Source organism: Oncorhynchus tshawytscha, linkage group LG01, assembly GCF_018296145.1.
Source record: "Oncorhynchus tshawytscha isolate Ot180627B linkage group LG01, Otsh_v2.0, whole genome shotgun sequence".
Classification (NCBI taxonomy): Eukaryota; Metazoa; Chordata; class Actinopteri; order Salmoniformes; family Salmonidae; genus Oncorhynchus; species Oncorhynchus tshawytscha.
Genome location: NC_056429.1, coordinates 6,206,938 through 6,231,656, shown reverse-complemented (window position 1 = coordinate 6,231,656; position 24,719 = coordinate 6,206,938). Strand labels below are relative to the sequence as shown.

General features: G+C 45.7%; 1 protein-coding gene across 4 annotated transcripts in view; it reads right to left on the bottom strand.

Annotated features, from left to right (window-relative positions):
• Positions 1 to 2,703: 2,703 nt before the first annotated feature.
• The window catches only part of ano5a (anoctamin 5a), a 73,301-nt gene continuing 51,285 nt past the window's right edge, over positions 2,704 to 24,719 (bottom strand). For 3 of the 4 annotated variants that reach the window (XM_042322105.1, XM_042322124.1, XM_042322189.1), the window contains 10 exons: positions 21,199 to 21,273; positions 19,556 to 19,784; positions 18,337 to 18,512; positions 15,678 to 15,775; positions 14,934 to 15,064; positions 11,116 to 11,321; positions 8,956 to 9,158; positions 6,079 to 6,184; positions 3,623 to 3,742; positions 2,704 to 3,217 (listed from right to left, as the gene is read on the bottom strand). In XM_042322105.1, the coding sequence (XP_042178039.1) occupies positions 3,110 to 3,217; positions 3,623 to 3,742; positions 6,079 to 6,184; positions 8,956 to 9,158; positions 11,116 to 11,321; positions 14,934 to 15,064; positions 15,678 to 15,775; positions 18,337 to 18,512; positions 19,556 to 19,784; positions 21,199 to 21,273 (1,452 nt within the window). In that variant the 3' untranslated portion in view covers positions 2,704 to 3,109. The other variant, XM_042322162.1, reaches the window with a different exon arrangement.

The window sequence follows — 24,719 nt, the reverse complement described above, 5'->3', positions numbered from 1 at the left end:
TGAGCCGAACATACAGTATGCAGCGTTCACCGGGAATAATCTGTTTGTACTGTCTCGTCAACTGCATTCGAGTCACACAGCAGAAACAGATCAGCAATCAGATAGTGTCATTTATTTAAGTGCTTTGTGCAACAACAACAAAAAAACTATAAAATAATGTTCATCTTTCTTTTTCATCACAAACATAAAACCAGAAAATATAACCAGTCATGATGAAAGGCTAAATGCTGTGTTTTGGATGGATGGATAGAGTGAGAGAGACAGACAGAGAGAGTGAGAGAGACAGAGAGTGATGTGTTTTGGATGGATAGAGTGAGAGAGACAGAGAGACAGACAGAGAGAGTGAGAGAGACAGAGAGTGATGTGTTTTGGATGGAAGGAGAAAGAGAGAGAGACAGACAGAGAGAGTGAGAGAGACAGAGAGAGACAGAGAGTGATGTGTTTTGGATGGATAGGAGAAAGTGAGAGAGACAGACAGAGAGAGTGAGAGAGACAGAGAGAGACAGAGAGTGATGTGTTTTGGATGGATAGAGTGAGAGAGACAGACAGAGTGAGAGCGATGTGTTTTGGATGGAAGGAGAAAGAGAGAGAGACAGACAGAGAGAGCGAGAGAGACAGAGAGCAATGTGTTTTGGATGGAAGGAGAGAGAGAGCAATGTGTTTTGGATGGAAGGAGAGAGAGAGAGCGAGAGAGGTATGGTGGTATGAGGGACATGACTAGCCCCAGTAGGTGAGGACAAGCTAAGCTTTCATTAGTGATAATGAGTGGGTAAACAAAGGCACATTAAAAAGGGATTGATCTCCTCTCTTTCATCTATCTATCTATCTATCTATCTATCTATCTATCTATCTATCTATCTATCTATCTATCTATCTATCTCTCTCTCTCTCTCTCTCTCTCTCTCTCTCTCTCTCTCTCTCTCTCTCTCTCTCTCTCTCTCTATCTATCTATCTATCTATCTATCTATCTCTCTCTCTCTCTCTCTCTCTCTCTCTCTATCTATCTATCTATCTATCTATCTATCTATCTATCTATCTAAAGAACAGAACACACACAGTTAACAGTAAACACCAGCTGCTACTGCCCACTCTCCTCTCCTGCCCAAATCCTGACTTCTGAAATAAGGAAATGATTGCTGAGGCCAAGTATCAGATGATATGTGAAACTTGGACCTTGGACAGACGCTAAGTTGGCTAGTTGCAGAAGATTAGTAAATACGTTTAAAAGTTCAACTGATATTACTTCAAAATTTAACAAACTGTAGCCTCTTTACTCATTTAACAATGAATTTGTAAAAAATTATTAAGGCATTTTGTCTTTGTCTTATAGTATCAAAATGAACACAGTGATTGCATTTGGTGTGATAGGCTGAGAGCTAGCTAAAGTTGCCTGGCGTTAACACAATGTTTGTACAGCATTGTGATTGTGAATGACCAGCAAAGTCTCATCACTTCTTCAGAGTACAATCATTTAATAGATAGTAAACTTATAAGGGAGAGGAGATATGAATATGAAATGGACATAACGATTTACAGGGAATGTTACATTTTTAAAGAAATGAGTTACGTTATAACGTTACTTGCATTAAAAGAACGGAAAGTAACTTTTGCGTTTCCAAAAACAACCCTCTGAAGAGAACGAGTACGTGTTGGTCATTCCTTCTTATGCCCAGTAGAGGGCGCACACCACCTTTGAATGGCTTGCATAGCCTAATGTCCGTAGCCCAACAAGTAATATTGACAAGACGCAATATCTCATTTACAATTACACATCAGTAAATACCTATATAAAACCAACTGGTCTCAGTAAAAGGTCAGCTCAGGCTACCAATCTGTTATTACACACAGAAACGAACTGGATTTTTATTAAACTATACGATCCCATTGTGTAATTCTAGTGCCATTTCCTGTATAATTAAGGGTGAATACGGAGCAGGATAAATGTCCACTCTTATCTACTGAGCCTAACTTGGTCACCTTGCTACGCGGTTTGTTTTTATTTACAAGACAATAAATGAGAAATATCCTGGAGGCGTGTGAATCCCGCAAAGCGCCTTCAGTCAAGATTCGAGGGGTAACATCTGTCATTTTCTTCTACCAGTTCAAACGAATGTAAATACTTTCACAATAAAGGCTGTTGTCTTTGCCATCTCGCTAGCTAACTACCAGCTAACAAAGAAAAGGAGAAATAATATTGTAAAATTACTTATTTGAAAAAGTAACTAAGTAACGGACTACTTACGTTTAAAAAACACAAGAAAATGATTCTGAGTACTCTAGCGCATTATTTTGTAACGCTTTACCGCCCCAACACCGTTGCCATGCAAGCAGTCATGTTTCCCAGCTCCCTGCTTCCCTCTTGTTGTCAGTCAGAAGGACTCTTATTGCTGTAGTCTGCATCTAGTAGGCTGCATTTACACAGGCAACACAATTCTGATCTTTTTTTTTTCTCTCTTCCAATAATTGGTCTTCTGACCAATTAGATCAGTTCTGAAAAAAAATCTTATGTGATAAGATCTGATGTGATTGGTCAAAACACCAATTAGTGTAAAAAAGAAAAAAGAAGAAGATCAGAATTGAGCTCCCTGTGTAAACGCAGCCTTAGTATGTTAGTGTGGATGGAAGTGAATGGTTGTTGATTGGAGATGAGATCTGAATTCCCATAGACCACACATGGACAGATCTGGCACTGCTTTAAACATGTCACACTAAATGTAGTATCGTCTTGTATTTAATGATGATGAATGTGATTTATACAGCACCTTTCTACCAACAGAGGTAATCAAAGCGCTATTTCTGTGAGGTTTTCCCTCTATACCCCACCAGCAGACAGAGCCCTGACAGATCTCCCACCGTTCAGGGTAGTTTATAGAGAATCTCCTTAAGACCAGCCCAGGCCCCAGCCCAATCTGAACAGGGTCTTGTTCATGAGGCACCAAACGGAACAAAACAGACTCAAAACTGGGAAATGTCCTATCTCGGACATGTCCAATAACAAAAACGCTAATTATAAATTTCCCGTTGAAAAACGTTTGAAAAAGTTTTCCGTCGTGTGCCCTAATGAACACGAGCCAAAATCAAACGAGTGGGCGGAGGGCGAGGACGGGTGCTAGAGACACTCGGATAGCACTTCGCGCCGGGGTATGTCGGGGTAGTCCACGGGATTGGAGGAGCAGTCATCGTTCCTGTGGCTTAGCTGGATCTTCAGGTTCTCCACCTGAGGTTAAAGAAACAAAGACCCAGATAAACACTGGATGAATGAATCCGTTTTAAATGATGTGTTTTGAATGATGTGTTTTGAATGATGTGTTTTAAATGATGTGTTTTGAATGATGTGTTTTGAATGATGTGTTTTAAATGATGTGTTTTGAATGATGTGTTTTGAATGATGTGTTTTGAATGATGTTCTTTAAATGATGTGTTTTGAATGATGTGTTTTGAATGATGTGTTTTGAATGATGTTCTTTAAATGATGTGTTTTGAATGATGTGTTTGGAATGATGTGTTTTAAATGTGTGTGTTCTGAATGTGTGTGTTTGTATTATATCGGCTACCTGGTTAAATAAATGAAATGAAATAAATACACGTGTTATTAAGTGCATGTTTTCATGAGGATAAATACCTCGTAGTTATGCAGGTACTCCTGGATGAGGTAGCGTTCCCGCTTGACCCTGGCCTTCACCTCCGCGGGAACGTCAGGAATCATCCATGCCACAAAGAACTTCACCATGAACACCACGTGCTGAGAGACGAGAGAAGACCCATCAACCAATCAAATAACTAGGAAGTGAAGAGATGGAACCCAAACGTAACCTCTGACCTCACATTGGAAATACAGTAACGACCCAAACGTAACCTCTGACCTCACACTGGAAATACAGTAACGACCCAAACGTAACCTCAGACCTCACACTGTAAATACAGTAACAAGCCAAACGTAACCCCTGACCTCACACTGGAAATACAGTAACGACCCAAACGTAACCCCTGACCTCACATTGGAAATACAGTAACAAGCCAAATGTAACCTCTGACCTCACACTGGAAATACAGTAGCAACCCAAACGTAACCTCTGATCTCACACTGTAAATACAGTAACAAGCCAAACGTAACCTCTGTCCTCACACTGGAAATAGAGTAACAACCCAAACGTAACCTCTGACCTCACTGGAAATACAGTAACAAGCCAAACGTAACCTCTGACCTCACACTGGAAATACAGTAACAAGCCAAACGTAACCTCTGACCTCACACTGTAAATACAGTAACAAGCCAAACGTAACCTCTGACCTCACACTGGAAACACAGTAACAACCCAAACGTAACCTCTGATCTCACACTGGAAATACAGTAGCAACCCAAACGTAACTTATGCACCTAGAATATCGCTTTTTTGGGGGGGATAGATATATGTGGAGTCTCTATGGATTTAAATGCTGTAGGGAATCTTAACTGTTCTTATTTAGTGACGGACTACTAAGTCAAAATAAAGATTTGTTTTCTATTCACAGATGTAATATATTAGCACAGATACTGCAGACAGCTGGTCATGATTTGGGGACAGATACTGCAGACAGCTGGTCATGATTTGTGGACAGATACTGCAGACAGCTGGTCATGATTTGGGGACAGATACTGCAGACAGCTGGTCATGATTTGGGGACAGATACTGTAGACAGCTGGTCATGATTTGGGGACAGATACTGCAGACAGCTGGTCATGATTTGGGGACAGATACTGTAGACAGCTGGTCATGATTTGGGCTTGGATACTGCAGACAGCTGGTCATGATTTGGGGACAGATACTGTAGACAGCTGGTCATGATTTGGGGACAGATACTGTAGACAGCTGGTCATGATTTGGGGACAGATACTGTAGACAGCTGGTCGTGATTTGGGGACAGATACTGTAGACAGCTGGTCATGAGTTGGGGACAGATACTGCAGACAGCTGGTCATGATTTGGGGACAGATACTGTAGACAGCTGGTCATGTTTGGGGACAGATACTGTAGACAGCTGGTCGTGATTTGGGGACAGATACTGTAGACAGCTGGTCATGATTTGGGGACAGATACTGTAGACAGCTGGTCATGATTTGGGGACAGATACTGTAGACAGCTGGTCATGATTTGGGGACAGATACTGTAGACAGCTGGTCATGATTTGGGGACAGATACTCTAGACAGCTGGTCATGATTTGGGGACAGATACTGTAGACAGCTGGTCATGATTTGGGGACAGATACTGTAGACAGCTGGTTATGATTTGGGGACAGATACTGTAGACAGCTGGTCATGATTTGGGGACAGATACTGTAGACAGCTGGTCATGATTTGGGGACAGATACTGTAGACAGCTGGTCATGATTTGGGGACAGATACTGTAGACAGCTGGTCATGTTTGGGGACAGATACTGTAGACAGCTGGTCATGTTTGGTGACAGATACTGTAGACCACAGAAGGAATCTAAGCATTCCTATTTAGTGACTGACTACTAAGTGAAAAGTATGAGCAGAGCTGGTTGAAATGACCGGTGGTTCTCCCGATTGACGCAGTGGTCTAAGGCACTGCATCCCAGTGTTGCGGCGGCACAACAGCCTGTGGTTCGATCCCAGGCTGTGTCACAACCGGCCGTGACCGGAAGTCCCATATGGAGGGAGGGCACACAATTGGCCCAGTGTCATCCGGATTAGGCGCGGGTTTGGCTGGGGGGACTTTACTTGGCTCATCGCACTCTAGCGCCGCCTTGTGGCGGGCCGGGCGCCTGTAGGCTGACTTCAATCGTCAGTTGAATGGTGTTTCCTCCGACACATTGGTGCGGCTGACTTCCGGGTTAAGCACTCCGGGTTATGTCTCTCCCGAGCCCGTTGGGGAGTTGCAGCGATGAGACAAGATCATAATCACGAAATTAAAAATAAATCAATATATAATCTATTATAGATTGGGCCTCCCCATTCAAGTACGGTACTCATGAGTTTAAGAGTCAAATTTCCCGGGTTAGAGTTTCCACGCCCATTCTATAGGTTCTGTTTCTATGGCTGGTTCCAGTAGGGTAGCTAGAGGAGTCCGTCCTACCTCCATGATAATGATGAAGGCCAGCTTGGCAGCCAGGATGTGCCAGAACTGCATGGTGTGAGTGTACTGCTTCTCATGGCCTGGAGGGTAGCGGTAGTCACGGTACCTAGAGGACAGGGAGACAGGAGTTGTTATAAACACACACATAGCGCTTCTCATGGGCCGGTGGTTAGCGGTAGTCACGGTACCTAGAGGACAGGGAGACAGGAGTTGTTATAAACACACACATAGCGCTTCTCATGGCCTGGAGGGTAGCGGTAGTTACGGTACCTAGAGGACAGGGAGACAGGAGTTGTTATAAACACACACATAGCGCTTCTCATGGGCCGGTGGTTAGCGGTAGTCACGGTACCTAGAGGACAGGGAGACAGGAGTTGTTATAAACACACACATAGCGCTTCTCATGGGCCGGTGGTTAGCGGTAGTTACGGTACCTAGAGGACAGGAAGACAGGAGTTGTTATAAACACACACATAGCGCTTCTCATGGGCCGGTGGTTAGCGGTAGTTACGGTACCTAGAGGACAGGGAGACAGGAGTTGTTATAAACACACACATAGCGCTTCTCATGGGCCGGTGGTTAGCGGTAGTTACGGTACCTAGAGGACAGGGAGACAGGAGTTGTTATAAACACACACATAGCGCTTCTCATGGGCCGGTGGTTAGCGGTAGTTACGGTACCTAGAGGACAGGAAGACAGGAGTTGTTATAAACACACACATAGCGCTTCTCATGGGCCGGTGGTTAGCGGTAGTTACGGTACCTAGAGGACAGGGAGACAGGAGTTGTTATAAACACACACATAGCGCTTCTCATGGGCCGGTGGTTAGCGGTAGTTACGGTACCTAGAGGACAGGGAGACAGGAGTTGTTATAAACACACACATAGCACTTCTCATGGGCCGGTGGTTAGCGGTAGTTACGGTACCTAGAGGACAGGGAGACAGGAGTTGTTATAAACACACACATAGCGCTTCTCATGGGCCGGTGGTTAGCGGTAGTTACGGTACCTAGAGGACAGGGAGACAGGAGTTGTTATAAACACACACATAGCACTTCTCATGGGCCGGTGGTTAGCGGTAGTCACGGTACCTAGAGGACAGGGAGACAGGAGTTGTTATAAACACACACATAGCGCTTCTCATGGGCCGGTGGTTAGCGGTAGTCACGGTACCTAGAGGACAGGGAGACAGGAGTTGTTATAAACACACACATAGCGCTTCTCATGGGCCGGTGTTTAGTGGTAGTTACGGTACCTAGAGGACAGGGAGACAGGAGTTGTTATAAACACACACATAGCACTTCTCATGGGCCGGTGGTTAGCGGTAGTTACGGTACCTAGAGGACAGGGAGACAGGAGTTGTTATAAACACACACATAGCGCTTCTCATGGGCCGGTGGTTAGCGGTAGTTACGGTACCTATACAGAAAATACATACACATTAAAGATAGTCTCCCCGCTCCCCCAATACAATACTATTACTACTACTGCTACTACTACTGCTGCTAGTACTGCTACTACTACTGCTACTAGTACTATTACTACTACTGCTACTACTACTACTACTGCTACTACTACTATTACTACTACTGCTACTACTACTACTACTGCTACTAGTACTGCTACTACTACTATTACTACTACTGCTACTACTACTATTACTACTACTGCTACTACTACTGCTGCTAGTACTGCTACTAGTACTGCTACTAGTACTGCTACTAGTACTGCTACTACTACTATTACTACTACTGCTACTAGTACTGCTACTACTACTATTACTACTACTGCTACTAGTACTGCTACTACTACTATTACTACTACTGCTACTACTACTGCTGCTAGTACTGCTACTACTACTATTACTACTACTGCTACTAGTACTGCTACTACTACTATTACTACTACTGCTACTAGTACTGCTACTACTACTATTACTACTACTGCTACTAGTACTGCTACTACTACTATTACTACTACTACTATTACTACTGCTACTATTACTACTACTGCTACTACTACTACTGCTACTACTATTACTACTACTACTATTACTACTGCTACTAGTACTACAAATATTACTATGACTGCAACTACTACTATTACTAATACTACTACTATTACTGCTACTAGTACTGCTACTACAATTACTGCTACTACTACTACAAATATTACTACGACTGCAACTACTACTATTACTACTACTGCTACTGTTACTACTACCATTACTACTACTGCTACTACTCCTACTGCTGCTACTACTATTACTAATACTACTACTGCTACTGCTACTGCTACTAGTACTGCTACTACTACTGCTACTACTACTATTACTACTACTGCTACTACTAATACTACTACTACTACTGCTACTATTACTACTACTACTACTACTATTACTACTACTACTATTACAAATACTATCATTACTACCACTACTACTACTACTACCACCACTACTACTACTACTACTACTACTACTACTACTACTACTACTACTACTACCACTGCTACTACTATTACTAATACTATCGCTACTACTACTACTACTACTACTGCTACTACTACTACTACTACCACTACTACTACCACTACTACTACTCCTGCTACTACTACTACTACTACTACTACTACTACTACCACCACTACTACTATTACTGCTACTACTACTATTACTAATACTATCGCTAATACTACCACTACTACTACTACTACTACTACTACCACTGCTACTACTATTACTAATACTATCGCTACTACTACTGCTACTACTACTACTACTACTACCACTACTACTACTACTGCTACTACTACTGCTACTACTACTGCTACCACCACACACACACACACACACACACACACCTACACCTACACCTACCTGCAGGTGGTGATGACAGAGCTGTTGAACCATTCAGGGCTCTCTCCGTCATCAGGACGGTTGTCCTCAGAGAACCCAGAGATGTTGAACACTGACAGACTATTGTTGATGTAGCCCTTCATAGAGAGATCGTTGTCAGGGCTGTAGGCATACATGTACACCAGCCGGGGAATCATGTCTGATGTGAAGGCTACGATGAACGCCTGAGGGGTAGAAAAAGCAGGTTTAGATATTAAAATAACGTTACAAAAAAAAAATATATAACTTTATAGATGTATTATAAGCACTGAGTATAAGGAGAGTCCCATAGGTTGATGGGGTGGCAGGTAGCCTAGTGGTTAGGGTGGCAGGTAGCCTAGTGGTTAGAGCAGCAGGTAGCCTAGTGGTTAGGGCGGCAGGTAGCCTAGTGGTTAGAGCAGCAGGTAGCCTAGTGGTTAGGGTGGCAGGTAGCCTAGTGGTTAGAGCCGCAGGTAGCCTAGTGGTTAGAGCAGCAGGTAGCCTAGTGGTTAGAGCAGCAGGTAGCCTAGTGGTTAGAGCAGCAGGTAGCCTAGTGGTTAGAGCAGCAGGTAGCCTAGTGGTTAGAGCAGCAGGTAGCCTAGTGGTTAGAGCGGCAGGTAGCCTAGTGGTTAGGGCGGCAGGTAGCCTAGTGGTTAGGGCGGCAGGTAGCCTAGTGGTTAGAGCGGCAGGTAGCCTAGTGGTTAGAGCAGCAGGTAGCCTAGTGGTTAGAGCGGCAGGTAGCCTAGTGGCTAGAGCGGCAGGTAGCCTAGTGGGCAGGTAGCCTAGTGGTCAGGGCGGCAGGTAGCCTAGTGGTTAGGGCGGCAGGTAGCCTAGTGGTTAGAGGAGGCAGGTAGCCTAGTGGTTAGAGGAGGCAGATAGCCTAGTGGTTAGAGCGGCAGGTAGCCTAGTGGTTAGAGCGGCAGGTAGCCTAGTGGTCAGGTAGCCTAGTGGTCAGGGCGGCAGGTAGCCTAGTGGTTAGGGCGGCAGGTAGCCTAGTGGTTAGAGGAGGCAGGTAGCCTAGTGGTTAGAGGAGGCAGATAGCCTAGCGGTTAGGGCGGCAGGTAGCCTAGTGGTTAGAGCGGCAGGTAGCCTAGTGGTTAGGAAGCCTAGTGGTTAGAGCAGCAGGTAGCCTAGTGGGCAGGTAGCCTAGTGGTTAGGGCGGCAGGTAGCCTAGTGGTTAGAGCGGCAGGTAGCCTAGTGGTTAGAGCGGCAGGTAGCCTAGTGGTTAGAGCGGCAGGTAGCCTAGTGGTTAGAGCGGCAGGTAGCCTAGTGGTTAGAGCAGCAGGTAGCCTAGTGGTCAGTGCGGCAGGTAGCCTAGGGCAGCAGGTAGCCTAGTGGTCAGGGCGGCAGGTAGCCTAGTGGTTAGAGCGGCAGGTAGCCTAGTGGGCAGGTAGCCTAGTGGTTAGAGCGGCAGGTAGCCTAGTGGTTAGAGCAGCAGGCAGCCTAGTGGTTAGAGCGGCAGGTAGCCTAGTGGTTAGAGCAGCAGGTAGCCTAGTGGTTAGAGCAGCAGGTAGCCTAGTGGTTAGAGCAGCAGGTAGTCTAGTGGTTAGAGCAGCAGGTAGCCTAGTGGTTAGAGCAGCAGGTAGCCTAGTGGTTAGAGCGGCAGGTAGCCTAGTGGTTAGGGCGGCAGGTAGCCTAGTGGTTAGGAAGCCTAGTGGTTAGAGCGGCAGGTAGCCTAGTGGTTAGGAAGCCTAGTGGTTAGAGGAGGTAGGTAGCCTAGTGGTTAGAGCGGCAGGTAGCCTAGTGGATAGAGAGTCAGGTAGCCTAGTGGTTAGAGGGTGGCAGGTAGCCTAGTGGTTAGAGCGGCAGGTAACCTAGTGGTTAGAGAGGCAGGTAGCCTAGTGGTTAGAGCGGCAGGTAGTCTAGTGCTCTCTACTGTACTCAACTCCACCTACTGTACTCTACCTACTCTACTCTCTACTGTACTCTACTCTACTGTACTCTACTCTACAGTACTCTACTTTCTACTGTACTCTACTGTACTGTACTCTACCTACTCTACTCTCTACTGTACTCTACTCTACTGTACTCTACTCTTCTGTACTCTACTGTACTCGAGTGTACTCTCCTGCACTCTACTCTACACTCTATTTTACTCTACTCTACACTCTACTGTACTCTACTCTTCTGTACTCTACTGTATTTTAGGACAGCCATACTCACGTTGGTGACGACTGAGAAAACGGCAACTCCGTTCAGTATTTCCTGCCAGGCTCCGATGCTGTGGGCTTTGGCCGCCACGGGCCGGCGGAACTGGGTGGTGAACTTCCAGGCGTCCACTCTAACTTCTATAATGTTGTTCAACAGCGCCAGCAGGGGGGCCAGAGGGAAGGAGGCCACGAACAGAGTGATGAAACCAAACTGGATCACTGTGTTGGACAGGGGAGGAGATATGATGGTGAGATGCAGGGACACGGGTGTCTTCTGAAGGAGAGCGGGATATCTTGCAATGAGTATTAGATTTCTTTAGAAGGTATGGCTGTTTCTCAATTCATGTTTCTATATTTTATTAGAGGGTAAGGCTGTTTCTCAATTCATTTCTCCTCAATTTCTTGCACCCCCTACAGTTTTCAAAACGCAAAGGGAGAAGATACAACGTCCCTCCCTCAGATCTCCTCCTCCAAAACATTTTAATAAGGAGGTGAAGAGAGAAGATACGAGGAATCAATGAAAGACTAATTGAGAAAGCGCCTACAGTGCATTCGGAAAGTATTCAGACCCCTTGACTTTTTCCACATTTTGTTATGTTACAGCCTTGTTCTAAAATGGATTCAATAGTTTTTTCCCCTCCTCATTGTCTTGGCTGTGTGCTTAAGGTTGGTGTCCTGTTGGAAGGTTAAACTTCACCCAAGTCTGAGGTCCTGAGCAAGTTTTCATCAAGGATCTCTCTGTACTTTGCTCCATTCATCTTTACTTTGACCCCCACAGCATGATGCTGCTGCCACCGTAGGGATTGTACCAGCTTTCCTCCAGACGTGACGCTTGGACTGGAGATGGGGCCGGAGGGGACGGCTGCCGTCTTAACGGCTCTTAACCAATCATGCTATTTTGTTTGTTTTTTCGCGTTGTTCGTAACTTGTTTTGTACATAATGTTGCTGTTACCGTCTCTTATGACCGAAAAGAGTTTCTGGACATCAGAACAGGGATTATTCACCTCAAATTGGACGAGGAGTTCTTCTTCAATGAGTCGGACGCGAGGGATATACTACAGACACCCGAACAGGCCCAGATCCCTGTGATTCGCTGGAAAAGGAAACGTAGGTTTCGCTGAAAGAGATCAGGATGCCTTGTGAGGATCAGGAGACGAGTGGCTAATCTGCCCTTGCCTTCCTTTTTTTGCTAACGTTCAATCGCTGGAAAATAAATGGGACGAACTGAAAGCACGTATATCCTACCAACGGGACATTAAAATCTGTAATATCTTATGTTTCACCGAGTCGTGTGAAACTACGACATTAAGAACACACATCTGGCCGGTTATACACTCTATCGGCAGGACAGAACAGCAGCCTCTGGTAAGACACGGGGGCGGGGCCTATTGCATGTATGTAAACAACAGCTGGTGCACGATATCTAAAGAAGTCTCAAGGTTTTGCTCGCCCGAGGTAGAGTATCTCATGATAAGCTGTAGACCACACTATCTACCTAGGGAGTTGTCATCTGTATTTTTCGTAACCGTCTACATACCACCACAGACCGAGGTTGGCACTAAAACCGCACTCAATGAACTGTATACACCATAAGCAAACAGGAAAACACTCTCCCTGACTGAGTCTGTAATACCAACATGTTTCAAACTAGACCACCATAGTCCCTGTGCCCAAGAACACGAAGGTAACCAGCCTAAATTACTATCGACCCGTAACACTCACTTCTGTAGCCATGAAATGTTTTGAAAGGCTGGTCATGGCTCACATAAACACCATTATCCCAGAAACCCTTAGACCCACTCCAATTTGCACACCGCACCAACAGATCCACAGATGATGCAATCTCTATTGCACTCCACACTGCCCTTTCCCTCCTGGACAAAAGGAAGCATTATGTGAGAATGCTATTCGTTGACTACAGCTCAGCGTTCAACACCATAGTACCCTCAAAGCTCATCACTAAGCTAAGGATCCTGGGACTAAACACCTCCCTCTGCAACTGGATCCTGGACTTCCTGACGGGCCGCCCCCAGGTGGTGAGGTAACCAGCCTAAATTACTATCGACCCGTAACACTCACTTCTGTAGCCATGAAGTGCTTTGAAAATAAACACCATTACCCCAGAAACCCTTAGACCCACTCCAATTTGCATACCGTACCAACAGATTCACAGATGATGCAATCTCTATTGCACTCCACACTGTTCTTTCTGGACAGAAGAAACACCAACACCACCGTTCAAACGTTTGATGTCACTTAGAAGTTTCCTTGTTTTTGAAAGAAAAGCACATATCTTTTTGTCCATTAAAATTAACATCAAATGGATCAGAAATACAGTGTAAACATTGTAAATGTTGTAAATTACTATTGTAGCTGGTAACGGCTGATTTTTTAATGGAATATCTACATAGGCGTACAGAGGTCCATTATCAGCAACCATCACTCCTGTGTTCCAATGGCACGCTGTGTTAGCTAATCCAAGTTTATCATTTTAAAAAGGCTAATTGATCATTAGAAAACCCTTTTGGAATTATGTTAGCACAGCTGAAAACTGTCATTCTGATTAAAGAAGCAATAAAACTGGCCTTCTTTAGAGTAGTTGAGCATCTGGAGCATCAGTATTTGTGGGTTCGATTACAGGCTCAAAATGGCCAGAAACAATTAACTTTCTTTTGAAACTCGTCAGTCTATTCTTATTCAATATGATGTTATTTTAATGGACAAAAAAGTTGCTTTTCTTTCAAAAACAAGGACATTTATAAGTGATCCCAAACGGTAATGTATGTGAGAATGCTATTCATTGACTACAGCTCAGCGTTCAACACCATAGTGCCCTCAAACCTCATCACTACGCTAAGGACCCTGGGACTAAACACCTCCCTCTGCAACTGGATCCTGGACTTCCTGACAGGCCGCCCCCAGGTGGTAAGGGTGGGTAACAACACATCCGCCACGCTGATCCTCAACACGGGGGCCCCTCAGGGATGTGTGCTCAGTCCCCTCCTGTACTCCCTGTTCCCTCATGACTGCACGGCAAGGCACGACTCCAACACCATCATTAAGATTGCTGATGACACAACAGTGGTAGGCCTGATCACGGGAGCAGGTCAGAGACCTCACCGTGTGGCACAAGGACAACAACCCCTGACAGAGATGGTTGTCCTTCTGGAAGGTTCCCCAATCTCCACAGAGGAACTCTGGAGTTCTGTCAGAGTGACCATTGGGTTCTTTGTCACCTCCCTGACCAAGGCCCTTCTACCCCGATTGTTTAGTTTGGCCGGGCGGCCAGCTCTAGGAAGAGTCTTGGTGGTTCCAAACATCTTCCATTTATGATGGAGGCCACTGTGTTCTTGGGGACCTTCAATGCTGCAGACATTTTTTTGGTACCCTTCCCCAGATCTGTGCCTCGACACAATCCTGTCTCAGCGCTCTACGGACGATTCCTGCCTTGCCTTGGTTTTTGCTCTGACATGCACTGTCAATTGTGGGACCTTATATATATAGACAGGTGTGTGCCTTTCCAAATCATGTCCAATCAATTGAGTTTATCACAGGTGGACACCAATCAAGCAGTAGAATCATCTCAAGGATGATCAATGGAAACAGGATGGACCCGAGCTCAATTTCGAGTCTCATAGCAAAGGGTCTCAATACTTATGAAATAAGATATTTCTTTAAAAAGAAGTTTTAAAAATGTGTAAAGGAGAAGAAAAAAAATACTTTTATCAATTTTAGAATAAGGCTGTAAAGTAACAAAATGTTGAAAAAGTCAAAGGTTCTGAATGCCCTGTATGTGTATTGGTCTGTGTGTCCCTGGCTGCATTACTCACCCATCTCCAGGTACTCATAGAAAAGACCCAGATGGCTAAAGTTCTGCAGGTCATGATCCTGCTCCCAGCGGCTGTACAGGCTCTCAGGGTGGCTACGGGCTTTGCGGCTCCCCCACCAGTTCAGCAGCCACCTGGAAGTACCAACACAGTGGTCAGAGGTACTGCTCTTCACATTTGTGGCTAGAATGTATAGAAAACAAAAAAAAAGGGGCAGAATCCTAAATTGACATCTGCATGCTCAAGTTTTACTGCAAATCTTTTATTATTATTATTATTATTATTTTATTTGACCCCTTTTTGTGTTTTCCAATTGTTAGTAGCTACTATCTTGTCTCATTGCTACAACTACCGTACGGGCTCGGGAGAGACGAAGGTTGTAATTCATGCGCAACCCAACAAAGCCGCACTGCTTCTTAACACAGACAAGGATATCCCTACCGGCCAAACCCTCCCTAACCCGGACGACGCTAGGCCAATTGTGTGTCGCCCCACGGACCTCCCGGTCGCGGCCGGTTACGACAGAGCCTGGGCGCGAACCCAGAGTCTCTGGTGGCACAGCTGGCGCTGCAGTACAGCACCCTTAACCACTGCGTCACCCGGGAGGCCAAATTAACATCAATATGTGATTTACCCTAAAGTCCAAAGTTAAGTCAGAGTAAAAACACAGCTTAAGTTAGGTATTGGCCCCAAGACGACATGTTTACAGACCTTAGGAACGGTGACAATGTCAGAATGAATACTTACGGAACCAGAGCTTCCTGGATGTTACCCCACACCTGTTTGCCTGCCATCACTATGACCAGCTGAGTGGTCAGCTCAATGAGACAGCCACCAGGGTCACACTGAGGAAGGACAGACGTGTGGTCAAGTCCAGGTTTTCATCTTCCTCACAGCGGGCAATACTGGTTGCATGGTCAAGTTGTACTGGTTGTATAAGAACATCTTTAGCTAACGTTTTTTTTATGCAATCAGGAACAATATGTCTATCTGGTTGTAACCAGGACTCGATATCAACCAAAATAAGACCTTTTTAACGTTGTTATGAATTGGGCGTCTTAAACAGGTTGTAATCTCGTTAGTAGACACTAGGTACTCTACACTAGGTGCTCTACACTAGGTACACTACACTAGGTAATCTACACTAGGTACTCTACACTAGGTGCTCTACACTAGGTGCTCTACACTAGGTACTCTACACTAGGTACTCTACACTAGGTACTCTACACTAGGTACCATACACTAGGTACTCTACACTAGGTAATCTACACTAGGTACTCTACACTAGGTACTCTACACTAGGTGCTCTACACTAGGTAATCTACACTAGGTACTCTACACTAGGTACTCTACACTAGGTACCATACACTAGGTACTCTACACTAGGTAATCTACACTAGGTACTCTACACTAGGTACTCTACACTAGGTACTCTACACTAGGTACTCTACACTAGGTACTCTACACTAGGTACCATACACTAGGTACTCTACACTAGGTACTCTACACTAGGTACTCTACACTAGGTGCTCTACACTAGGTGCTCTACACTAGGTACTCTACACTAGGTACTCTACACTAGGTGCTCTACACTAGGTGCTCTACACTAGGTACTCTACACTAGGTACTCTACACTAGGTACTCTATACTAGGTACCCTACACTAGGTACTCTACACTAGGTAATCTACACTAGGTACTCTACACTAGGTACTCTACACTAGGTACTCTACACTAGGTACCATACACTATGTACTCTACACTAGGTAATCTACACTAGGTACTCTACACTAGGTACTCTACACTAGGTACACTACACTAGGTACACTACACTAGGTAATCTACACTAGGTACTCTACACTAGGTAATCTACACTAGGTACCATACACTAGGTACACTACACTAGGTACTCTACACTAGGTACTCTACACTAGGTACCATACACTAGGTACTCTACACTAGGTAATCTACACTAGGTACTCTACACTAGGTACTCTACACTAGGCACTCTACACTAGGTACCCTACACTAGGTACTCTACACTAGGTAATCTACACTAGGTACTCTACACTAGGTAATCTACACTAGGTACTCTACACTAGGTACTCTACACTAGGTACTCTACACTAGGTACCATACACTAGGTACTCTACACTAGGTAATCTACACTAGGTACTCTACACTAGGTACTCTACACTAGGTACTCTACACTAGGTACACTACACTAGGTACACTACACTAGGTACACTACACTAGGTACACTACACTAGGTACTCTACACTAGGTAATCTACACTAGGTACTCTACACTAGGTACACTACACTAGGTACACTACACTAGGTACACTACACTAGGTACTCTACACTAGGTAATCTACACTAGGTACTCTACACTAGGTACACTACACTAGGTACACTACACTAGGTACTCTACACTAGGTACCCTACACTAGGTACTCTACACTAGGTACCCTACACTAGGTACTCTACACTAGGTACACTACACTAGGTACACTACACTAGGTACTCTACACTAGGTACACTACACTAGGTAGTCTACACTAGGTACTCTACACTAGGTACCCTACACTAGGTACCCTACACTAGGTACTCTACACTAGGTACACTACACTAGGTAATCTACACTAGGTACTCTACACTAGGTACTCTACACTAGGTACCATACACTAGGTACTCTACACTAGGTACACTACACTAGGTACTCTACACTAGGTACTCTACACTAGGTAATCTATACTAGGTAATCTACACTAGGTACTCTACACTAGGTACTCTACACTAGGTACTCTACACTAGGTACACTACACTAGGTAATCTATACTAGGTAATCTACACTAGGTACTCTACACTAGGTACTCTACACTAGGTACTCTACACTAGGTACACTACACTAGGTACTCTACACTAGGTACTCTACACTAGGTACACTACACTAGGTACTCTACACTAGGTACACTACACTAGGTACTCTACACTAGGTACTCTACACTAGGTACCCTACACTAGGTACCCTACACTAGGTACTCTACACTAGGTACACTACACTAGGTAATCTACACTAGGTACTCTACACTAGGTGCTCTACACTAGGTACTCTACAATAGGTACCCTACACTAGGTACTCTACACTAGGTACTCTACACTAGGTAATCTCGTTAGTTGACACTAGGTACTCTACACTAGGTACACTACACTAGGTAATCTATACTAGGTAATCTACACTAGGTACTCTACACTAGGTACACTACACTAGGTACTCTACACTAGGTACCATACACTAGGTACTCTACACTAGGTACTCCACACTAGGTACTCTACACTAGGTACTCTACACTAGGTACCCTACACTAGGTACCCTACACTAGGTACCCTACACTAGGTACTCTACCTCCTCGTTCCTCAGCTTGCTCCAGCCGAACATATAGATGTAGTCTCCGGGACGGCCGACGAACTTCCCCTTGAAGAAGGCCACGTAGAAACAGGAAGAGTAGTAGTTGACGAACTGGAACAGAAACATCTTCACTGTCAGCTTGTTCTCGTACTCTAGGTGTGTTTTGGGGATCTCTGAGGGGGGAAAAAAAGCAACATTCACAACGAGGTGAGGCTACAATAAGGAATTGATCCGTCTAACGTAAATCAGCATTCGGCTCACTAAAGCAGGGCTGTGATCGTCTTCTTTTTTTTTACGACGTCGTTCGTATTTTCGTGGTCAGGATACAAACACAATTTTGATATCGTCTTTATTCGTTTGTAAGCTGACTTAAAACAACAATCATTCTCTCTGCCCCTCTTGTTACCCCTCCCCCTCTTGTTACCCCTCCCCTCTTGTTACCCCTCCCCTCTTGTTACCCCTCCCCCTCTTCTTACCTCTCCCCTCTTGTTACCCCTCCCCTCTTGTTACCCCTCCCCTCTTGTTACCCCTCCCCTCTTCTTACCTCTCCCCCTCTTGTTACCCCTCCCCTCTTGTTACCCCTCTCCCTCTTGTTACCCCTCCCCTCTTGTTACCCCTCTCCCTCTTGTTACCCCTCCCCTCTTGTTACCCCACGCCTACATCTTACCAGTGATCCAGATGGCTACTCTCTATCTTACCCATGTCAGTGATCCAGATGGCTACTCTCTATCTTACCCATGTCAGTGATCCAGATGGCTACTCTCTATCTTACCCATGTCAGTGATCCAGACGGCTACTCTCTATCTTACCCATGTCAGTGATCCAGACGGCTACTCTCTATCTTACCCATGTCAGTGATCCAGACGGCTACTCTCTATCTTACCCATGTCAGTGATCCAGATGGCTACTCTCTATCTTACCCATGTCAGTGATCCAGATGGCTACTCTCTATCTTACCCATGTCAGTGATCCAGATGGCTACTCTCTATCTTACCCATGTCAGTGATCCAGATGGCTACTCTCTATCTTACCCATGTCAGTGATCCAGATGGCTACTCTCTATCTTACCCATGTCAGTGATCCAGATGGCTACTCTCTATCTTACCCATGTCAGTGATCCAGATGGCTACTCTCTATCTTACCCATGTCAGTGATCCAGACGGCTTCTCTCTATCTTACCCATGTCAGTGATCCAGATGGCTACTCTCTATCTTACCCATGTCAGTGATCCAGATGGCCACTCTCTCATACATCACGTTGAGGATCATGATGATGACGAAGTTGATGCAGGAAGCGGTGACGGAGGTGGCGAGCTGCGGGGTGATGAGGGAGCCCACCATGTGGATGTTATTGGTGGGGCTGTCCTTCATGATGCTAGCGAACGCAGCGTACACCGCCAAACGGTAGGCTATCACCCCGATGATACACGCTATGATCAGGGAGATCTGAGGCAGAGGAGGGGATTGGTGAAGAGAGGGCATAGGCGTGAGAGTGTACATAAAGGTACAGATACAATTCAGGAAGTTATGTGAAATTGAAATGAAACTGAATTGACTGAATTTGAAAATGAGGCTAAAAACCAGACAGTGCATTTTACACGTACTAGTAGAATTAGAGAAGGTTTCACACACAGACACTGACAAATCACCACCACATCAACAAAGAATGAAATAGTAAAGAGTCAAAACAATGCCATCTAAAAAAAAACCACTAACGTATGGTGCACATGCTTAGAAAGAATCATGCACATTCAGCACACAGTTTCGGATCCACAAATATTGTAAAAGTATCTCTCAATACTATTTCCAAACATTTTCTATAATGTTCTGAGAAATATGGAAGATTTGTTGGTGAAGATAAGGAGTGATGATGATCATATGAAGAAGACACTGATGAAGAGGAATTTGAGGAGAGGAAGAGGAAACAGGAGGAGGGAGAGGAGGAGAGGGAGGGAGGAGGAGGAGACAGAGGAGAGGAAGAGGAGGAGACAGGAGGGAAATAACAAGAAAAGGAGGACAAGAGGGAGGAGAAACTAGAAGAGCAGAGAGAGAAGGGAGCTGAGAACAAGGGAGGAGGAATATGAGGAAGGATGGGGCTAAGAACAAGGGAAAGGATTAGGAAGGAGGGAGATGAGAACAAGGGAGGAGGAAGATGAGAACAAGGGAGGAGAGATGAGAACAAGGGAGGAGGAAGATGAGAACAAGGGAGGAGAGATGAGAACAAGGGAGGAGGAGGAAGATGAGAACAAGGGAGGAGGAAGATGAGAACAAGGGAGGAGGAAGATGAGAACAAGGGAGGAGGGATGAGAACAAGGGAGGAAGAAGATGAGAACAAGGAAGGAGGGAGATGAGAACAAGGGAGGAGGAAGATGAGAACAAGGGAGGAGGAAGATGAGAACAAGGGAGGAGGAAGATGAGAACAAGGGAGAAGGAAGATGAGAAAGATGAGAACAAGGGAGGAGGAAGATGAGAACAATGGAGAAGAAAGATGAGAACAAGGGAGAAGAAAGATGAGAACAAGGGAGGAGGAAGATGAGAAAAAGGAAGGAGGAAGATGAGAAAAAGGGAGGAGGAAGATGAGAACAAGGGAGGAGGAAGATGAGAACAAGGGAGGAGGAAGATGAGAACAAGGGAGGAGGAAGATGAGAACAAGGAAGGAGGAAGATGAGAAAAAGGGAGGAGGAAGATGAGAACAAGGGAGGAGGAAGATGAGAACAAGGGAGGAGGAAGATGAGAACAAGGGAGGAGGAAGATGAGAACAAGGGAGAAGAAAGATGAGAACAAGGGAGGAGGAAGATGAGAACAAGGGAGGAGGAAGATGAGGGAGATACAGAGTAGACTATCATTAATAAATGCTCACCCAGAATATGACGGTGGCTCCAGACAGGAATGTACGAGTACACTGGGATTTTGCGGGAAAGTATGGTTCCATCTCCTACAACACCGTAACCAAGCAAAGCAGGGACAACATGCACAGTCAGTCACCATGGTTACCATTCGGCTACTGGTGAAGACATGTCATACCAGAGTTGGGTTCAATTCCATTTCAATCAGTAAACTGAAATTCAGATTCCAGTTTTTCCTCATATGGGGAAAATTAATTTTTATGGAATGGAACCCCAAACCCTGTATCATACTTCGGACCTGACCCCAGACCAGTTCACTGACCCACTGTAGCCCTTTCCTGGTGAATCCATGCTTTAATTAGCCAGGTCCCAGAGATAGTCAACGTCTATGGTTCTGGTCATTGTTGTGACCATCGCCATGGCATTTGGCTCTTACAGCAGAACCAGATCTGGACCACCAGGCTATTAAACACAACCACAACTCTGTTTTAGCTTTTGAACAGCTAGGTTTCCATGGTTACCAGGTAAAACGCTGCAGTCAGCTTCAGACATCTTCCATCCAGACGTGAGTAAGTCAACACAAGCCAGGCCTGCCAAACCATCTCTCCACATCACAACAAACCACCATTCCTCTTCCCTCTGTGCCAGTCTTACCCACAACACCACGGTGGCCCAACACAGGAGCACTTTGCCCACTAGATCAGCTGCCGTCCTGTCAAGGACCCACTCCTCCTCCTATAGTACATTTACAGACAGGTGGGGTGAGGAGGTGGAGGGTGAGGATAGTGAGGATGTGGAGGGTGAAATGTGGGGGGTGAGGATGTGGAGGGTGAAGATGGTGAAGATGTGGAGGGTGAAAATGTGGAGGGTGATGGAGGGTGATGCTGTGGAGGGTGATGATGTGGAGGGGGATGGAGGGTGAAGATGTGGAGGGTGATGATGTGGAGGGTGAGGATGTGGAGGGTGAGGATGTGGAGGGTGATGATGTGGAGGGTGATGATGTGGAGGGTGAAGGAGGGTGAAGATGTGGAGGGTGAAGATGTGGAGGGTGATGATGTGGAGGGTGATGATGTGGAGGGTGAAGATGTGGATGGTGAAGATGTGGAGGGTGATGATGTGGAGGGTGATGATGGTGAGAATATGGAGGGTGAAGATGTGGATGGTGAAGATGTGGAGGGTGAGGATGTGAAGGATGAAGATGGTGAAGATGTGGAGGGTGAAGATGGTGCAGATGTGGAGGGTGAAAATGGTGCAGATGTGGAGGGTGAAGATGGTGCAGATGTGGAGGGTGAAGATGGTGCAGATGTGGAGGGTGAAGATGTGGAGGGTGAAGATGGTGCAGATGTGGAGGGTGAAGATGGTGAAGATGTGGAGGGTGAAGATGTGGAGGGTGAGGATGTGGATGTGGAGGGTAAAGATGTGGAGGGTGATGATGTGGATGTGGAGGGTAAAGATGTGGAGGGTAAGGATGTGGAGGGTGAAGATGTGGAGGGTGAAGATGTGGATGTGGAGGGTAAAGATGTGGAGGGTGAGGATGTGGAGGGTGAGGATGTGGAGGGGGTTTATGTGGAGGGTGAGTATGTGGAGGGTGAAGATGTGGACGGTGAAAATGTGGAGGAAGAGGATATGGAGGGTGAGAAGTTGAAGAGTGAAAATGTGGATGCTGAAAATGAGGAGGGTGAAAATGAAGTTGTGGAGGATGAAAATGGTGAGGCTGAAAATGGTGAAGATGAGGACGTGGAGGATGAAGATGTGGAGGGTGAGATGTGCAGGATGAGGAGGTGAAGAGTGAAAATGTGGATGGTGAAAATGTAGAGGTTGAGAATGGTGAGGATGTGGAGGTTGAGGACATGGAGGATGAAGATGTGAAGATGTGGAGGGTGAAGATGTAGAGGGTGAAGATGTGGAGGGTGAGGATATGGAGAGTGAGGATATGGAGAGTGAAGATATGGAGGGTGAAGATGTGGAGGGTGAAGATGTGGAGGGTGAGGATATGAGGGTGAAGATGTGGAAGGTGAAGCTGTGGATGGAGGGTGAAGTAACTCCCCTCTTTATCCATGTCCTACTTGTCTTTTATCAGTTTGTCTAAGCCTCTACGTTACTCAATTTGATGAACAACTAAGCTTCATCAGCAATGTTGATTGTAGCCAAATCCAGACATAAACATATGTATCTAGAATATATACTGTAGTGCAATAATCACACTGTGTTATTTGTAAAGCATTCAACAATGTAATGCACAGAAACAATATGGTATCACAAGCCCCTGTGTATGGTAACATGAGCCCCTAACCCCTAAACCCTACACCCTTAACCCCTACACCCTTAACCCCTAACCCCTACACCCTTAACCCCTAACCCACTGTTATGATGCAGGTAAGTGATGGTATCACAAGCCCCTGTGTATGGTAACATGAGCCCCTAACCCCTAAACCCTTAACCCCTACACCCTTAACCCCTACACCCTTAACCCCTACACCCTTAACCCCTACACCCTTAACCCCTACACCCTTAACCCCTACACCCTTAACCCCTAACCCACTGTTATGATGCAGGTAAGTGATGGTAACACAAGCCCCTGTGTATGGTAACATGAGCCCCTAACCCCTAACCCCTACACCCTAACCCCTACACCCTTAACCCCTACACCCTTAACCCCTAACCCACTGTTATGATGCAGGTAAGTGATGGTATCACAAGCCCCTGTGTATGGTAACATGAGCCCCTAACCCCTAAACCCTAACCCCTACACCCTTAACCCCTACACCCTTAACCCCTAACCCACTGTTATGATGCAGGTAAGTGATGGTAACACAAGCCCCTGTGTATGGTAACATGAGCCCCTAACCCCTAAACCCTAACCCCTACACCCTTAACCCCTACACCCTTAACCCCTAACCCACTGTTATGATGCAGGTAAGTGATGGTAACACAAGCCCCTGTGTATGGTAACATGAGCCCCTAACCCCTAAACCCTAACCCCTACACCCTTAACCCCTACACCCTTAACCCCTAACCCACTGTTATGATGCAGGTAAGTGATGGTAACACAAGCCCCTGTGTAACGCGGTTGAGTCTGCGGCTGGTACACTTGGTCTCGTAACCCCAACCCCACGCTAAACCCTAACCCTAACCCCACGCTAAACCCTAACCCCAACCCCACGCTAAACCCTAACCCTAACCCCACGCTAAACCCTAACCCTACGCTAAACCATAACCCCAACCCCACGCTAAACCCTAACCCTAACCACAACCCCACGCTAAACCCTAACCCTACGCTAAACCCTAACCCCAACCCCACGCTAAACCCTAACCCTAACCCCACGCTAAACCCTAACCCTACGCTAAACCCTAACCCCAACCCCACGCTAAACCCTAACCCTAATCCCATGCTAAACCCTAACCCTATCCTAAACCCTAACCCCACGCTAAACCCTAACCCTAACCCCACGCTAAACCCTAACCCTACGCTAAAACCTAACCCCAACCCCACGCTAAACCCTAACCCTAACCCCACGCTAAACCCTAACCCTAC